The sequence below is a fragment of the Kogia breviceps genome, chromosome 16 (genome assembly GCF_026419965.1).
Source record: "Kogia breviceps isolate mKogBre1 chromosome 16, mKogBre1 haplotype 1, whole genome shotgun sequence".
In the NCBI taxonomy this organism is placed as follows: domain Eukaryota; kingdom Metazoa; phylum Chordata; class Mammalia; order Artiodactyla; family Physeteridae; genus Kogia; species Kogia breviceps.
This window is the reverse complement of record NC_081325.1, coordinates 2,827,681-2,845,813: the sequence shown is the minus strand read 5'-3', so window position 1 is coordinate 2,845,813 and position 18,133 is coordinate 2,827,681. Positions and strand designations below refer to the sequence as shown.

Sequence of the window (18,133 nt, the reverse complement as noted above, 5' to 3'; positions counted from 1 at the left end):
CCGCCTGCCGATGCAGGGGACGCGGGTTCGTGCCCCGGTCCGGGAAGATCCCACGTGCCGCGGAGCGGCTGGGCCCGTGAGCCGTGGCCGCTGCGCCTGCGCGTCCGGAGCCTGTGTTCCGCGATGGGAGAGGCCGCAACAGTGAGAGGCCCGCGTACCGCAAAAAAAAAGTCAAGTGTTTAAGAGTCAGTACTGTGGAAGGCTCTTTTGTCAGTCAGCCCCGCTGGGACCACCGCTTCCTCCCCATGAGCCGACCCCATGGCGGGGGGCAGTGAGGTGCAGGCGAGCCCCCTGCGGCTCCGGGGCCGTGGCCGGCTGGTTGCTGGATGTGTGGGTGACTTGCCTGTGCCGAGTCTCTGCAGTCCGTCCCCTCCAGAACCTGAGGCTGCACTCGTCTCTGCCTGGCCTCCCGGGAGCTGTCCGTGTGTCCGCACGGCCGGTGGCGAGCAGAGACTGAGCAGGGAGTCCGCTTGCAGACGCAGCCCTGCTCACAGGCTGGGAGGCTGGGCCCCCGTCCCACCTCAGGCTCTTTCCAAGCCCGTCGCTGCCTTCCCTGGGCCAGCTCTGGTTCTGAGCTGCAGGTGCTCACGTTTTGAGGCCCTGCCCTGCAGCCCTTGCTGGAGGACTAAACTGTGCTCACTTTCCTGTGCTCCCGTAGAGGCCCTAGACCACAGCCCACTCCACCCTCCAAGGGGCATCCCTCTCTCTGGGCTCCCCATCATCCTTCAGTTGAACAGTGCCCAGAAGGTTCTAAGTCCAGAAGCCGGCCCGCTCTCTGCCTGAGCCCACGCGCTGTCTCGGAGCCTCACCGGTCCCAGCCGCCACCTCGCCCACCACACCCAGGCTTTCACGAGTGTTCACCGTGCGGCGGCCACCCCACCTGCTGCGGTGTCTGGGGGTGGGGGCAGGACTGGGGAGCAGGCTGGGCCGTCCAGGGCCTGAATTTCTTTCTCCAGATGCTCTTTTTCAGATTATTCGGTTTAAGTTTGCACCCCCATTTGTTGTGTAGTTGCTGCGGATAATCTTTTCAGCAGCTCTGTTTTGTTATTATTTGTGTTTATTTTATTGGAGATTTGAAGGAGGAAGAGTCTATGAACCTGCTTCTCTCGTAGCCTTGAATGGAATCCTCACCTGGTAACTTTATAATTAGCAAAAGCTAGTGCTTCTCAAATTTCTAGCATTCAACAAAAGGTCCAAGACTTCCTTGCTTTAATTCTCTCAGTCCTGCTTTATTAGAAAATGCCTAAGGGTCACATTTTAAAATAACTCATCTCACTATTCTAAGCTCTCTTTTTGGCCTGATCCAAAATGTCGTTCACTGCCGAAGTCCAGCTGGGCCCTTTGAGTATTTTAGCGCTGTTGTTTTCCTCCTGCTTGAGCCATGATACAGAAGAATCGTGTTATGCGGAGTGACAGACAGAATGGCTACATCTGTTCTCACCCTCTTGTTGTTGTTACAGGAATCTTTTGTGGGTATTGTCCTAAGAATTCCAGGCTACAGGATCCATTCTTTGTTCTTGGTTATGCAATTACTTGAAATTATTGTATCATTTTTTTATAGGAACCAACAGTGAAAGAACCTGCAATTAACACAACCCTTCAGATACGTTTCTTTGGAAAAAGAGGAGAAAGAAAACTTCACTATAAAGAATTTCGAAGGTAAATGCAAATATTTATATTCATTTAGGGAAATTTTATAGGTAAGAGGTAAAGAAACAACTGAATACATTTATTTGTCCCAGAATTGCAGGCCATAAAACCAGATACAGTATCTCTGAGAGCAAAACCTATGAAATGTAAACTAAAGTTACTATGCTCAAAAATACCTCTAACCTATTATGACAAGTAGTATTCATTTTACAGACTACAATAATTATTCTTAGTAACTTACTGTTTGCAGCTAGAAGAGAGAGATGCCCCTCGTATCAGTTAGTTCTTAATTCACCACGAACCAGCCCAGCTTGGAACGGTGGCCATTCGTTATTGCCATGAGTGTCTGGGTCGGCCGGGTGCTTCTCCGGGGGGGCTCCGGATCGGGCCTTCTAGACTGGACAGCCCCCTGCTCTTGCCGTCTGCTGATGCCATGAGTGTCTGGGTCGGCCGGGCGCTTCTCTGGGGGGCTCCGAATCGGGCCTTCTAGACTGGACAGCCCCCTGCACTTGCCGTCTGCTGATGCCATGAGTGTCTGGGTCGGCCGGGCGCTTCTCCGGGGGGCTCCGGATCGGGCCTTCTAGACTGGACAGCCCCCGGCTGCTGCCGTCTGCTGATGGCCGTCTGGAGCTGGGGCCGGCTCTGCTGAGACGGCACAGTGGGACAGCCCGGCTCTGCGCCCGCTGCCCCGCCCCCAGCCCGGGGGTCGGCAGCCCTTCTTTGTAAAGGGCCAGGCAGTGAGTCCGGTCTCTGTCCTGGCTGCGCAGCTCAGCCGTCACGGCGTGAAAGCGGCTGTGAACAGTACGGGCGTGTCGATGCGTTGGTACGTGGTGGACGCGTCTGTGGTCCAGGCCAGCCTGCGGACCCCGCTGCACTCACGTCTTCATCTGCAGGGAGGGAATCGCACTTACAGTCTGTGGCATTGTAAGCACCGCAGTGTCGTGTCCTGTTTACCTCCTCCCCGGCAAGAACAACCCCCTGCGGAACCAGACCCTGTGCTCTCCGGCCTCCCCGCTAACCAGAGTCTTAGAACAAATACCAGAAAGTAGCTCAGAATGGTGGAAAAGGCACTGATTTGGGAGGAAGGAGACGCCTTTTGTCAACTCAGTGCAGCTAACTAAAGCCTGACTGAGTGTGTTCCATGTGCTGCTGTATGCCGGGCTGTGCCTCAGACGCAGGGCTGGTCCCTCCTGGGAACCATCTAGTAAATGTGCAGAGAACATTTAAACGCATTCGGTCGGTGCTATCACGGGTGGATAGGATTTGGGGCAGCACAGAAGATCACTTCTGGAGGGGGCGATCGGGAAGCTTTCTGGAGGAAATATCCCTACGCCGATCTTGACAGATGAGCAGGAATTAGCGTGGGAGAAATGGTCGGGGAGGGAGGGACGGAGAACAGCACGAGGAAGGACACGCGGGAGAGCGTATGGCTTGTCCAGGGATCAGAGAGGGCAGGCTCGGTAGAGAAGTAAACAAGCGTCGGGGTAGGCAGAGGTGAGGGTGGAGGCCCTGGAGGCGTATGCTTCCTGTGTGGGGGCGCACGGACCAGCACGTCCAGCTTGGGTGACGCCGTGAGGGAGGCCCCGCAGGGGTCCCACGCTCGGTGCCTGGTCAGATGGGCGTCGCTCTGGAAGGATGGCAGGCGACAGCAGGGGTGTCCAGTGCGACACGAGGCCGCTGGGCTACCGCAGATGAGGACACGCAGGAGCCCTGAACCAGTGGGGTGGCGATAAAGACTTTGGACCGAGAGTTTTCAAGACACATTTACGAGATAAAATTGTCGGGCTCAGTGATTGTTTAAAGTTGCTTCTAACTTTAATTCTCCTTAAAGGGAATAATTTCATTTAGAATTCTTACTTTAAACTCTTTCTTAAAGTTTCTGTAATTAATGGGCCCTGTGAATTTTGTAATACCATTATGCAATTTTTAAAAAAGATCCAATTAACAAAGAATGCTTTAAATGAAGTTGTTCAGGGACTTGGCTCTTGGGTGGAGGAGGCCACCCCTAAAGTTAACGTTACAGGTGTACTGGGCTAGAATTCGGTAATCAAAACATGTCATTAACATTTTGCGTAAGCTGTCAAGTAACAGAAAATAGCTTCCATATATTATATTATATTATGTATATATAATATAATATAAAATTATATCTATAATTTTTAACCAGTCACCATTATAGCGGCCAAATGACTCATTGAAATTATTGCACCAGAAGTTCTTTCAGTATGTGTTATGTGGAGCTTATAGTTTTGTTTTTATGGCAGTATAACGTATAATCCTTCCTTATAAAAAGATGTTTGCCTTTTCTCTTCTGACCTTTGTCTTAGCATCCTCTTTACAGCTTGTCTGATAAAGGATATTGTTTTATAAAGTACAGCTTTTAAGTCTCAAGGAAAGGCAGGGAAGGTGACACAGGGTTAGTGTTGTGGTAGCTAATTATGGTATTTGCCTAGAGGTAACAGTTTTCTCACTTAGAGAAACAATATTATATTTTGAAAAAAACACATATTGGGCTTCCCTGGTAGCGCAGTGGTTGAGAATCCGCCTGCCGATGCAGGGGACGCGGGTTCGTGCCCCGGTCCGGGAGGATCCCACGTGCCGCGGAGCGGCTGGGCCCGTGAGCCGTGGCCGCTGCGCCTGAGCGTCCGGAGCCTGTGCTCCGCAACGGGAGAGGCCACAACAGTGAGAGGCCCGCGTACCGAAAAAAAAAAAAAAAAAAACCACATATTTATGATTTAGACAGACCTGGGTTCCCGTGCGAAACTCAACAGTTTGCGAAGTGTGATTTGATGGACAAGCGATTGGACCCGAGTATCGGCTCTGCCCCTTCACCAGTGAGAGGGTGACGACGAGACCCGCTCCGCGAGGCTGCTCACGAGCTTCTGTGTGACGCAAACAGATCATGTAGCTAGAAATTGGAGAGGTGAAATTCAGGACGGGTTTGTCTTCAGTTTCGACCAGTCACAGAGTTTCTGAAAGAGGTGGTCCTGCGGTTGCCGGCTAGGTGGTTGGGGGCATTGGGTGGGCTTTCAAGGAAGTAGTCCCCCCAGGTGACCAGAGGGACAGACAGACTTAGTAGATGCCATCAGGTGTCAAGAGAAACTTACCAGTGACTGAGGGAACATGTGGATAAATTGGTGGCTTGTTTGGGGGTTTTTTAATTAATTTATTTATTTTTACTTCTACAACTAGTCAGATTCTCCAGCTGAAATACCACCTAGCCATTTCAGTAAAAGCTAAAGTATAATTTAAGTTCTGTCTCCTGGAATTTTGGTGTCTATTCATTGTTATGAAATCAACAGGTGATTTAATTGTGAAAATTCAGTTCTTTATCAGCGTATATATAGTCCAGGGGAAGACATACTGACGCTCAGACTATGCAGGCAGCTGGCAATGGTGTTTACCTGCTCTGTGCCAGTGCCTGTTTGTCTTGTTTGCTTTTCCTGTCTCTTCCTCCCTGTCCTCTTACTTTACTGGGGACTTGTCTTCTGCATTTCTTTCTCTCTTCTTCTAAACTCAACGGTTAGCCCTAAAACTAGAGACCAGAAATAACCCCTGTGTTTATTTCCTGTGTGGTATGATTGACCTCATTTTTTATTCCAATAAATAGTTAAAGCTTAAAATAACTTTGTGACTGAAGATAGGGAAGTGGTTGGAAAGGGAAGAAAATTGGTCTCAAGTTTTCTCATCAGGAAAAATTAGGAGGATATTGATGCAGATGTACTTTTTAGGACTGGGATTTTTTTTTAATTCTTAAATGCCAATTATTAGTTGAGGATGTTCTAAATTCATGAAGAGCTTTTATAAATTCAGAGATGTCTCTAAGCATTGCTGTGCTGGTAAATATATTCCGCGATCAGCTCTCAGGAAGAACGGCTTTGGTTGGTAAACTTGCAAATTAGTATTAAATACTCTACAAGACACCGCGGCCTAAAAACCCCAGATAAGCAAAACAGACTTCTCACGTTGTTTGCAATTATGACACTGTCTTCCAATTAAGACACTAATTTATAAACTATTTAATTTGTTCAGGATGCATCTGCTGGCCTTTTGTACTGTAAATTCTTCAATTCAGGTATTTATATCCAGTATCATGTCCCAGACTTTCATGTCTTGACAAGACATATAATTTGAGACAAGATTTTACCATTAAGCATATGTAATGTTCTTCAAAAGTAGTATAATTAGTTAATATGAAAGAGCTTAAACCAGACAATGGATAGTTTAACAACAATTAAGTTTATAATATTTCAGCCTCAGGTAGAGCCCAAAGAAAAAGAAAAAGGAAAGGAACAGTAATGTTTTTATACCATATTTTCTACTTCCCTTATCACTGTACATTCATTTGCAAGTAAAACGCCCTTTTAACAATCCTTATAAGAATCAATTGATGCCATCACACTACCCAGTACAGTAAAACTCAGTAAAATGGAGGACAAAGCGTATCAGTAAAAGAGTTAGTTGATCAGCCCAAACTTGAAGTGCTTCAAATTTTAGATAAAATTCTGCTTTGACCCAAAGACACACGGCATTGATAAATAAATTCATGTATCCAGTACATTCAGAAAATGTTGTAGAGGGCTTCCCTGATGGCGCAGTGGTTGAGAGTCCGCCTGCCGATGCGGGGGACACGGGTTCGTGCCCCGGTCCGGGAGGATCCCACATGCCGCGCAGCGGCTGGGCCCGTGAGCCATGGCTGCTGAGCCTGCGCGCCCGGAGCCTGTGGTCCGCAGCGGGAGAGGCCACGGCGGTGAGAGGCCTGCGTACCGCAAAAAAAAAAAAAAAAAAAAAAAAAAAAAAAAAAAAAGAAAATGTTGTAGGAAACCGACTCTTACCGATCACATAGGTAGAAGCCTGAAATCAAACTCCCCCTTCATACTTTTAAGGTCTGCGGAATAAATGCAGGCTCTAAAGCAAGTAAATTTTTAACAGTGACAGTTCTTCTCCCGTTGAATGAGAATATACCTCTTTTGCTCCCCATGTATATTTCTGTTAAATTGTGACATGACATGTAGTACAGATCTTTTCACATGTGGAAGGTACAAGAGGATCTGCAACGTATTGAAACTCACAGAGGTGCTGCTTAAGGTGCCTGCAATCCATTTATAGCACTAAGGCGAAGCCATGAGTTACTGACATCCATCTCATATTTTAACATTTAGATTTATGGAAAACTTACAGACGGAGGTCCAAGAAATGGAGTTCCTTCAGTTCTCTAAAGGTTTGTGTTTCATGAGAAAAGAAGACTTTGCAGAATGGCTCCTTTTTTTCACCAACACTGAAAATAAAGACATTTATTGGAAAAATGTGAGAGAGAAGCTGTCCGCAGGAGAGGTTGGTGTGCCTTTTTATTATGCTCATGATGAAAATGAAACAGTAACTTAGACATGTTTATATAATTCAATAAAGTAACTTCCAAATTAATGGAGACTAAGCTACTATCTATTGTATAATTATGTGATGCATGAAATGATGATTGCCAAGCTGTCAGTAATGATTAATGGACAGTGATAAGATTTTGAGTGACTTCTTACTTTATTGTTCCAAAAATTTTTTTTTTCAAATGGGCATGTGGTTTTTGTGGTTGTTTTGGTTTTTTAATTTCCCTCATTATGTGTCCCACTACCCCAAATTAAAACCCAGACCTCGGGACTTCTCTGGTGGCGCAGTGGTTAAGAATCCACCTGCCAATGCAAGGGACATGGGTTTGAGCCCTGGGCAGGGAAGATCCCACGTGCCGCGGAGCAGCTAAGCCTGTGCACCACAACTACTGAGCCTGCGCTCTAGAGCCCGCGAGCCACAACTCCTGAGCCCACGTGCCACAACTACTGAAGCCCGCTCGCCTGGAGCCCATGATCCGCAACAAGAGAAGCCACCACAACGAGAAGCCCGCGCACCGCAACCAAGAGTAGCCCCCACTCACCACAACTAGAGAAAACCCGCGCGCAGCGAGGAAGACCCAACACAGCCAAAAATAAATAAATAAATAAATAAATTTAAAAAAAAACAAAAACCCAGACCTCATTTTACCTCTTAGTGGGCATGCATTTTTATATAATTTTTTTAAAGCTATCTCGATAATGAGGAAAAAGATAATAAAATATAATGAAGATCTCATTTATAATTGCAATAGAGATATATAACAATTAGAAGTAAATTTAACAAATATATAGAAAAAGCTTTAAAGCCTTGACAGACGGAAAAGAAAACTTATCTAACTGTAGAGATATCCCCTGGTGTTGACGAGAACGTCTCAGTGTTACAAACCTAGCGGTTGTCCCGTAAGTCAGTCTGTAAATGTAACGAACAACAGTCTGAACAGCCTCGGTTGGCTGCACTTGCACGTTAGCCCTGGAAGCCCGAGGCTGGCGTGGGAGAGCGTCCCTCTCGGCCATGCTGCGCACCCGCTGTGGGCTGGAGGCAGGCCCCGCCCGCGCAGTTGCTGGGGGGCCCACACTCTCCGAGGCTCCGCCCCTCCGGAGCTCCCCCATCTGCTGGGAACAGCAGCCCCCGAGGCAGGAAAGGAAAGGAGTGAGTCACACTCCAGCAGTTAAATTAGACGTGCGAAGTGCCTGCCTTCGCTCGCAATTACAGACGTGCAGGCTGCAGCACTGACGGCAGGCCATCGCTCACCAGCGGCAAAGCCAAAATCAGAAAGGTGGCCCCGGTGCCTGCTTTGAGACCACAGCGTAGAGAAACAGCCACCCTCTGACGTGTGCTGATGACAGAGCGCGGCGGGCGGGACGTGGAGTGGGGCGTGCCCGCCGCGGACAACAGGCACCTGTGCTGCTCGGACACGAGGGGCGCGTTTCTGGAAGGACACAGAAGGGGTGTGTCACAGGGGTGAAAGAAGAAAGATGACTTTTCGTTTTTTACTGATGGAATTGTTGGACTTTTTTTTTTAATCATGTATACATATTACCTCTTCAAAAATTTAAATAAAAAAAATAAAAATTCAATAAATTCACAAAATCTGAAAGCAGTGAGACCTGAATCAGCCTCCCATGTGCAGAGGGCATGGTCCCGAAGGTCTCCACAAAGAGAAAGTTTTTCAGACAGGGAAGAATCCACTTTCAAAATAAGAATTTTCATACTTTTTTTTTTTCCAGTGGAAAAAATAGGTTCTTTAACTTATTTTTTGTTTAAGTGCATAGGTTTTAAAATCAGATGGGCCAAGGGTCAAGTCCTAACCGTTCTGTTCAGTAGCCTTAGAGGATGAACTTCACCCCTGAGAGGCCCCTGGAGGCTTAGCAGGCCTAGACTGTGCACAGAGGAAGGGGCAGGTCCCTCTCACTCCAGAGCCCCGAGCTCCCAGGGTGGAAGAGCGAGGAGGCGGCCACGTGACGGGATGTGTTCGTCTCCTCGGGCTGCCGCAGACCGGGGGCTTAAACAGCAGTTCGAGATGGTTGGGTGCCAGCATGGTCAGTGTCTGGTTTGCTGCAGACGCAGCCTTTCCTCTGCTGGCGCTCAGACCAGAGGCCCTGGTGTCTCTCCCTCTTCTCTTCGGGACCCCAGTCCTCTCAGAACAGGGCCCACCCCTGAGACCTGACTCAGCCCTAACGACCCCTGTCAAGGCCCCCTCCACGCATGGCCACGCTGGGGGTTAAGGCTTCACGTCGGACCTTTGAGGAGATACAGCGGGGCTGTGACACACGCCCCCCAGCCCCACGCTCACGGCCCCGGGGCCCACTGCCGTGCCCTCGCGCCCACACCGTGCTCAGTCTGCACTGAATCTCTTGGGGTTCCTCCTAATCTCTAGAATCTATAGTTCTATTGTTATTCGGCATCTCCGATTCTTCAGTAGACTTGCTTAGAAAGATGTAAGTGCACAGGCTTTATGACAGAAAAGAGGACTCACAGTTGTATTCATAAAATTATTTAATGTGTTTACAAGATTGTAATAAAAACTCACTTTGTTATTTTACTAGAGCATTAGTTTGGATGAGTTCAAGTCATTTTGTCATTTTGCGACCCACTTGGAAGACTTCGCTATTGCCATGCAGATGTTTAGTTTAGCTCATCGCCCCATCAGACTAGGTAAGTTACATGAATCACTTAATTTTTCTCATCTGTAAACAGTATCACTCTGTTTTTCACCTGGTTGATTCCAATCAAGGGACCACTTACCAGAAAAAACAGTTGATTGGCCTTTCAATAAATTCAGTGTGGTTATTGCAGATTTACAACAATTTATTTAACAATTTATTAACAATCACTTTTTTGCTTTTACTTTACCTTTCCCCTGAGAAGTAGAAGGAAATATTTAAATATCTGTGTTCAAAACACTGATTACATTAAAATAGCCTGCTGACATTTCTCAGCCAAGTTCATTATTTGAACACATTCTTGATGAGTATTTTTGTTCTTGTTTTACTTCCCAAATGATGAATATATAGATTTGTTTTTACTTCTCAAATAGTAAACATTTAGACTTAGACTATTTTACATTGTTGATGCGTTTTTATATTTTCTCCTTCTAGCGGAGTTTAAGAGAGCTGTGAAGGTAGCAACGGGACAAGAACTCTCCAACAATATTTTGGACACCGTCTTCAAGATCTTTGATTTGGATGGTGATGAGTGTCTTAGTCACGAAGAGTTTCTTGGGGTGTTAAAAAGCAGGATGCATCGAGGTTTATGGGTAACAGATTTTGAGTTTTTAAATAGTTACATGTTTATATGTAGTTAAATGGATGGAAGTAAACCTAGAATTGGAGCAAATGTATAAAGTCTTAAATGGAGTTTTTATCATTTTTAAAGAGATTATAAGCTACAGTTACAACACTGAAGTATCTCCTACAGCTGGGATCCACCATTTTTCTTTGCTTTTTTTAAAAATAGTCTGAATCAGGAAGCGCTACTCAGAAGTCATAGCGTAGCATTTTACTTTGGGCTTTGTAGTTAGACACCGAGACTCAAACCCCAGCCCTATCCCGTATTAATTGCGAAATCTTGCAAAGTCACTTAATTTTTCTGAGCCTCAGATTCCTCATCTGTGACAGGGAGAAACAGAATCTACCAGAAAGAATTATTATGACAGTTAAGCGTAAAATATTTAATGTAGTGGCTGAGACACTTGAAGTAGATGTTAGCTCTTATCATTATTCACTCAAATTCACATACTGGTCTATAACTGAGGGACAAATCAGACTCCAAATTCTGTTTAGATTAGAATCTGCTAGAAACACTCACGAAAGCCGTCCGCAGGTTGAAAACAAGGTTCCAGGAGATGTTAAGTAGGTAATGAGTCCAGAAGAAAGGCAGGAGGGAGAACAGGAGAGAGACTGCGGTGGGTTCATGTAAACAGAGCTGTTCATTTACAACTTAGACGAGCACATTCGTTTTCCTGCTGCAAAACAGTATTTACGGAAAACGAGCAAGTATGCTTCCCACTGGCAGGCGTGGTTGTCCAGCGCCTCGTCGTTAACGGTCACATTCCTGGAAGGTAAACCAGCCTTCCCAGTTAGCAGTTTAACATACCCAGCAGCCTCTTTGCCGCTTCTCAAAAACATATTGAAGAGAAGAGCTTAAATCAATGATAGGAAAAGGACATAAATATAATCTGAAATCGCCTTTTGCTTCCCCTTGGTGGCTTTCCAGCAACGCTGTGCATGTGGTCACCAGGAGCCAAAAGTTTTCTAACCTTTGCTTTCTCCTTTCACTGAGAGACATAATAGCCACACAGTACTTGTGTGCAGTATATGCTATTATATATCACTCTGTTATTGGGTTGGCCAAAGAGTTCATTCGTGTTTCCCCAAACGAACTCTTTGGCCAACCCACTGTTTCTTCTTGAGGCTTCTCATCAAGTATAGTGTGACCTATGATTTCTCTCTTTTTAATTTTAGCCAAGGTTAGGTCAAAGTTTTAGGCTTATAATTTTTGTTCCACATAGCTAACTGAAGTTCACTAGAAAACCAGACACAGTATAAAATATCGTAAAAGGAAGACATTATGAAATAATTACATTTTAAAACCGACGTATGAAAGCAAGCCACGCGAAGTCTTTGTTACCTTGCTGGGGAGGAGCCTCCGTGCTCGCAGCACCCTGGGACACTCGTGCTCACATTCACGGCTCGTCCTTTACCTTTAGTTGCCAGTCCGCTGCAGTCACCTTCACAGCGTCATCACCGCCAGTCCTTTAGGGGGGAATGTGGGACTGCGCAGTGACGAGCACGTGTGGACCGGGTTTAACTCGCAGACCGTGACCCTTAGTTTTCCTTTTTGGTTAACAGGTGCCGCAGCAGCTCAGTATACAAGAATACTGGAAATGTGTGAAAAAGGAAAGCATTAAAGGAGTGAAAGAAGTCTGGAAACAAGCAGGAAGAGGTCTTTTATAGGAAAACATCATGTGGGAATTACATTGCTACAAGTGTCGGAACTGGGGATTTCTTAAAGTACTAGATGGTTATCTGCTAAAGTCTGCATCGATTTCCTGTGTAATATAAAGATGCCTTGTATTTGCTCTCTGATTCAATAATTTCTTAGTAAGATTTCATTACAGAACTTCGTAAAAAGCAAGTATTCTTTTACGAAAACAGACAGTGGACTCTGTCCAAAGCCTAGGATTGAAGTAACGCCTTGACTTGGATAAGATGGAAAACCTGGTCATTCCCTGGTGTCAACACAGCAGCACAGCACGTTCTCTGGAGCAGCCAACAGGTGCACAGGAAGAGTCACTGACTGAGGCCACAATCAATTCTGCAGCCCTGATGCTCCTAGTAGGGCAAATTAAGTGGAAACATTTCAGGTTTTCTTATCTGTACCTTGCATCTCGTAGACTTCTTGTACATTTTATTTCAGTGAGCTGTATATTAGTTGTCTTTAAAATATGTAAATTTCAGTATTCTGGAATATTCTGGAAACAGAATAAAGTATAAAGATAAAAAAATTACTGAGGTGCATTTTGCTTTATATGTACTGTTTAAAACTACATTTTGGGGGGCTTCCCTGGTGGCACAGTGGTTAAGAATCCGCCTTCCAATGCAGGAGACATGGGTTTGAGTCCTGGTCCGGGAAGATCCCACATGCCGCGGAGCAACTAAGCCCTTGCGCCACAACTACTGAGCCTGCGCTCTAGAGCCCATGAGCCACAACTGCTGAGCCCGCGTGCCACAACTACTGAAGCCCGAGTGCCTAGAGCCCATGCTCCGCAACAAGAGAAGCCACCGCAATGAGAAGCCCATGCACCGCACCAAAGATCCATTGCGGCCAAAAATAAATAAGACAAAATTTTTTTTAAAAAAGTGTGATCAGGAGAAACTTGATCACATGATAAGGGTCTCTTGGGATATAGCGGTTTATGGGTGAATGTTTAAAATGGTACTAGAATTTAATTGGCATTAAATATAAATATTTTAAATATGGCAAATAAAAATTATTTTTTAGGGCTTCCCTGGTGGCGCAATGGTTGGGAGTCCGCCTGCCGATGCAGGGGACGCGGGTTCGTGCCCCGGTCCGGGAGGATCGCACGTGCCGTGGAGCGGCTGGGCCCGTGAGACATGGCAGCAGAGCCTGCGCGTCCGGAGCCTGTGCTCCGCAACGGGAGAGGCCACAACAGTGAGAGGCCCGCGTACTGGAAAAAAAAAAAATATATATATATATATATATATTTTTTTTTAAATATGCTTCTCAAGAATGGTGCAGATATTTAAAACGTTCCACTTTCTGGATAAATAGCTGATTCCAAGACAGGTGCAGGCAAACCTTGGAAACATTATGCTAAGTAAAATAAGCCAAACACAAAAGGACTAGTATTGTATGATTCCACTTATGTAGGTCCCTAGAATAGGCAACTTCATAGAGACAGAAAGTGGACTAGACGTTGCCAGGGGCTGGGAAGGATGGGGATGGGGGATGGGAGGTTGCTGCTTAATGGTTACAGAATTTTGGTTTAAGGTGATGGAAAATTATGGAAATGCATAACGGTGATGTTTGCACAGTTAATTAATGCCACTGAATTAATTGTGCACTTAAAATGGCAGTCTTTATGTTTCGTGTGTATATACATATATATATCCTTTTAAACGTAATTTTTTTAAACGTAATTTTTTAAAATCAGTATTGTAATTCACCAATAGATGCTGAATTGTTTATGTGGGTAAACTATATGGTATGTGAATTATATCTTAAGGAAGTCTTTTTTAAAAAATAAATTTATTTATTTTTGGCTGCGTTGGGTCTTCATTGCTGCGCGCGGGCTTTCTCTAGTTCAGGTGAGCAGGGGCTACTCTTCATGGCAGTGCGTGGGCTTCTCATTGCGGTGGCTTCTCTTGTTGCGGAGCACAGGCCCTAGAGTACAGGCCCAGTAGTTGCAGCATGCAGGCTCAGTGGTTGTGGCTTGTGGGCTCAGTAGTTGTGGCACACGGGCTCTAGAGTGCAGGCTCACTAGCTGTGGCACACGGGCTTAGTTGCTCCATGGCATGTGGGATCTTCCCGGACCAGGGCTCGAACCCATGTCCCCCTGCATCGGCAGGCGGATTCTTAACCACTGCGCCACCAGGGAAGCCCCTTAAAGAAGCTATTTTTATTTATTTATTTATTTTTTTATTTTTTTTTTCTACTTTTTTTTTTTTTTTTTTTTTTTTTGCGGTATGCGGGCCTCTCACTGCTGTGGCCTCTCCCGTTGCGGAGCACAGGCTCCGGACGCGCAGGCCTAGCGGCCATGGCTCACGGGCTTAGTTGCTCCGCGGCACGTGGGATCTTCCCGGACCAGGGCACGAACCCGTGACCCCTGCATCGGCAGGCGGATTCTCAACCACTGCGCCACCAGGGAAGCCCAAGAAGCTATTTTTAAAAAACAATGTATGGGCTTCCCTGGTGGCGCAGTGGTTGGGAGTCCGCCTGCCGATGCAGGGGACGCGGGTTCGTGCCCTGGTACGGGAAGATCCCACGTGGCACGGAGCGGCTGGGCCCGTGAGCCGTGGCCGCTGAGCCTGCGCGTCCGGTGCCTGTGCTCCACAACGGGAGAGGCCACAGCAGTGAGAGGCCCGCGTACCGCAAAAAAAAAAAAAAAAAAAAAAAAAAAAAAGTATGATATGGACACGGTTAACCAGTGGGTGAACAGTTGAGAAAAAGTATTTGGAAATGTGAAAAGCCCAGAAGGGATTCATTTCTACATCTTGGTTCTCCACCAAGTGAGACTTAATATACTTTCCCCACCACCACGATTTTTTTTTTTTAAATTTGTTTCTGTAATACCCTTATACTATCCTGAAATGAAATTTATACGTAACATAACCTTACATATTTTTAATAACATAAAGCACTAACCTATATTTTTAATGTATAAAATAGCATATAATCAATATGCACACGTTCAGACACTACTATACTAAAAGACCCACCGGGGGCCGCACCACCGTTTGCTCGGTGCGGCACTTCCACCCTCTGGCTGCGCCAGGCCCAGCGCAGGACCAGGGAAGTGCTGCCTGGCTGCCGCCGGGGCCAGCGTCCACCCCTGGCCAACCACGTGTACCCCGAAGGGTGGCGTCTGTACGGAACGCGCGGCTTCCTTGACCCCCCAGGGCTGGAGGGGGCAGAGGAGGAGGCTTATCGAAAGGGAGTTGCTGCTCCCAGAGCGGGGCGAGCGTGGGTGCTTCCTCCCCGCGTGGAGAGTCTAACGGCTGAGACCAGTCTGGGGGTCCCCGGGGCCCCGCAGGTCTATGACTCAGCGCCAGAGATCAGGGGCGATTTCAAGAAGTCGGCTGCCCACTGAGGGCTTTTGCTCCAAGAATTCTCCATATGTAACCCTTCGTCACCAGTATATTTGAAAGTGTTCCCTAAATTAACAGCTATGGAAAAGATTCTCATTTGATTTGTATATTTTATTTTCTCCTCCTCTTACTGGGGCACTTTTTAGACTTTCGGTGAGACTTGAGTAAGCAGAGAGGAGCCGGCCAGACCCTGTAGCCCCGGGTCTCTTTTCTACGCCTCCGAGTGTCCCGTATCCCGCCACCCCGGTCACCTCCGCCCGCGCGGTGATGAGCAGGGGAAGGAGAAGGGAGAAAAGGCAGCTCCTGCCCTGAAGCACGGGCGCCTGAACCTCCCCTCGGTGACCCGCGAGGCCTTTCTCCAGACGCCGCCCTCACTGCCGACGTTGTACCGAAGGAAAGCACAAGGTGAGCAGCTGAGCCGACCTCCAGTCAGCCCGGGGCAGAGGCTGGAGCTCAGCGCAGCGTTCCTGACCTCTGGAGCGCTGTCCCACTCCACCGTCTCCCCGCTCTCCTCCTAAGCGGTAGGTATTTCCCTCTAAATGGTAACGATTACGTGGATTTTTAAAGAAATTTCCCCGATCTTCCCTGGGGAGGTACGAAGCAAACAGCAAAACCAGAGTTTGACGCCAAGGAGGAAACAGAGAAGTAGATACCGGCAGCGCAGGGCAGACGAGGAGCTAAGGCGTGTTTAAGGGAAACGGCACGTCCTCAAAAGCTGGGGGCAAACTGACACCAACAGCATCCCAGTGCCGTAGAATAAATGAGACAGAAAGATGGGATTCAGGGAGAAAATGAGGCGAACCCTGCCCGTCCGGTGACGTAGCCCCGGCAGCTCCTTTAAAATAAAAGAACTGCAACACAAATGTTCCACAAGATGGCACTCTTGCTTTTCCAAAATCTTCCTTGCGCACCAAGCGTGACCTTTAACAGAAAAACCAAGCAAATACCCAGAAAATCAGAGTATTTCAAACATGACTTACTTATTGAACGAGCCCCATAGGAGAACTTGGCCGGACGAGCCTTGGTTAAATATCCACCAGCTCGTAGAGAAGTGAACACAGGGCACTACCATGGTGCCCGTTCACATGAAACTTGTGTTTGGTTATGTTCGGTGAGGAAGGAAATTAATCTTTGGAATCGCTAGGTGACGCATTGTATTTGGGGTAGTATTTCTTCAGCAGCATTAGTATCAAATCTCTGTTGAACCCGCTCTATCCAGTGCACTTTGCGAGGTGCTAGTCTTCCTTGTATGGAAGCTTTCTTTCCAAGAGGATGAAACAGGAGAAAATATTTTGCTTTTAACACTTGTAACACCTGGATTTACATAATATTTAGACATTCAGTCTTGGGAGAAAATAGTATTAATTAATAACTCCTTTATGGTTTACAGCATGTCATACAAGCTCTCCCCAGTGACAAAATATTACAATCCAAAGCGAATTGAAGGAATTTTCCTTGCAGCATCATTTCAATTAATACAAATTTAATTTGTATTCATTTGAACTAGCTTGAATGTCCACGTCCTTGTAGTAAAGTTTCTCTGTCGAGATACTTAATGTGAATCCTGACTGATAAAATTACCATATGTCAGGAGCTATAGATACACAAGATAGACAGGTAGACGAGCATACGTATATTCACACTGGTGTATATATACACACAGTAGATGTATAGTTTCATATATACATATTTTTACATATACTACATATATACCTGTATATACATACATTGTATATAAAATTTCATCTAGCCCTCCCACCATGAGATTGATGCTATTATCCCTGATAGACAGAAGAAACTGAATCTCAGGGAACTTAGATAAATCCCATGATATTATATAGCTAACGAGTGAGGTAGCTGGGGCTTGAATCCAAATACCGCTGACACCACAACCCATCTTTTTTCCACTATGCCCAAGTCAGTTTATCCTTACTAGGGTTCCACATCATGGTTCCATCCCTAGGCTGGTCCACAAATGTTTCTCCATCTCATAATATAAATAAGCTTTAACGGTATTCTAATAATACTAAGAACATCACCACCATATACAAGACTGCTTCTGTGATCCAAGTTACGGGGAGTTTGAGAAAGCTGTGGGGAAAGCATGGACACCCCTAATTCCAGGTTATGTCAATTCATATGATTCAGTGCCTCTTCTGTGCCTGACAGCGCTGGGCTTACCATGGAAGCAAAACAGACTTAGTCCCTCTTTCAGAAAGCTCACAGTCTGGGGAAACTATCTTTAATCGAATAATCATACATAGGAGAGGTACCTGAGTGTATCACACAGGGGTTTAACATAGAGAGGCTGAATGACTACAGGGCAGTTCCAAATACTGACACCTCTCTCACACACACACACACCTACATACACACAGACTCACGCACACACACTCAAGAGCTTGGCCTGTGCCCCTCTCCTGTCTGGAATGGCGTGTCCTCTGCCTTTGTTTGCCAGAAACTGGTCAGTTCTCAATCCAGAGCAATCATAGAGAGATCACGGCAATGCAGACAGTAGAGCTGCGTAATGTTTCCTAAAAACCTGCTCTTTTCTAGTAGGGAGTCAGTGTTTCCTGAGGCAGCAGCCAAGCCCAGGCTTTCCCTGTAGCCCAAATGCAGTCAGTAACACGTGCCTGGACCAATCAGTGAACCAGTGGCCCGGAAGCTTTCTGGGGACAGATTCCAGATGAGCAAACACAGATCTAACCAGACCAGAAACTCTCGCAGTCATCAGAGTCAGGAATCTATTTGTCATTCCACAGTGACAGCTG

The 18,133-nt window shown here is 46.4% G+C and overlaps 1 protein-coding gene across 1 annotated transcript in view; it reads left to right on the top strand.

Annotated features, from left to right (window-relative positions):
- MICU2 (mitochondrial calcium uptake 2) overlaps positions 1-12,531 on the top strand; it is an 80,685-nt gene extending 68,154 nt beyond the window's left edge. The window contains exons 8-12 of the mRNA XM_059041481.2: positions 1,562-1,659; positions 6,813-6,984; positions 9,579-9,687; positions 10,131-10,288; positions 11,883-12,531. Coding sequence (XP_058897464.1) covers positions 1,562-1,659; positions 6,813-6,984; positions 9,579-9,687; positions 10,131-10,288; positions 11,883-11,987 — 642 coding nt within the window. The 3' untranslated portion in view covers positions 11,988-12,531. The remainder of the gene's footprint in view (positions 1-1,561; positions 1,660-6,812; positions 6,985-9,578; positions 9,688-10,130; positions 10,289-11,882) is intronic.
- Positions 12,532-18,133: the final 5,602 nt, after the last annotated feature.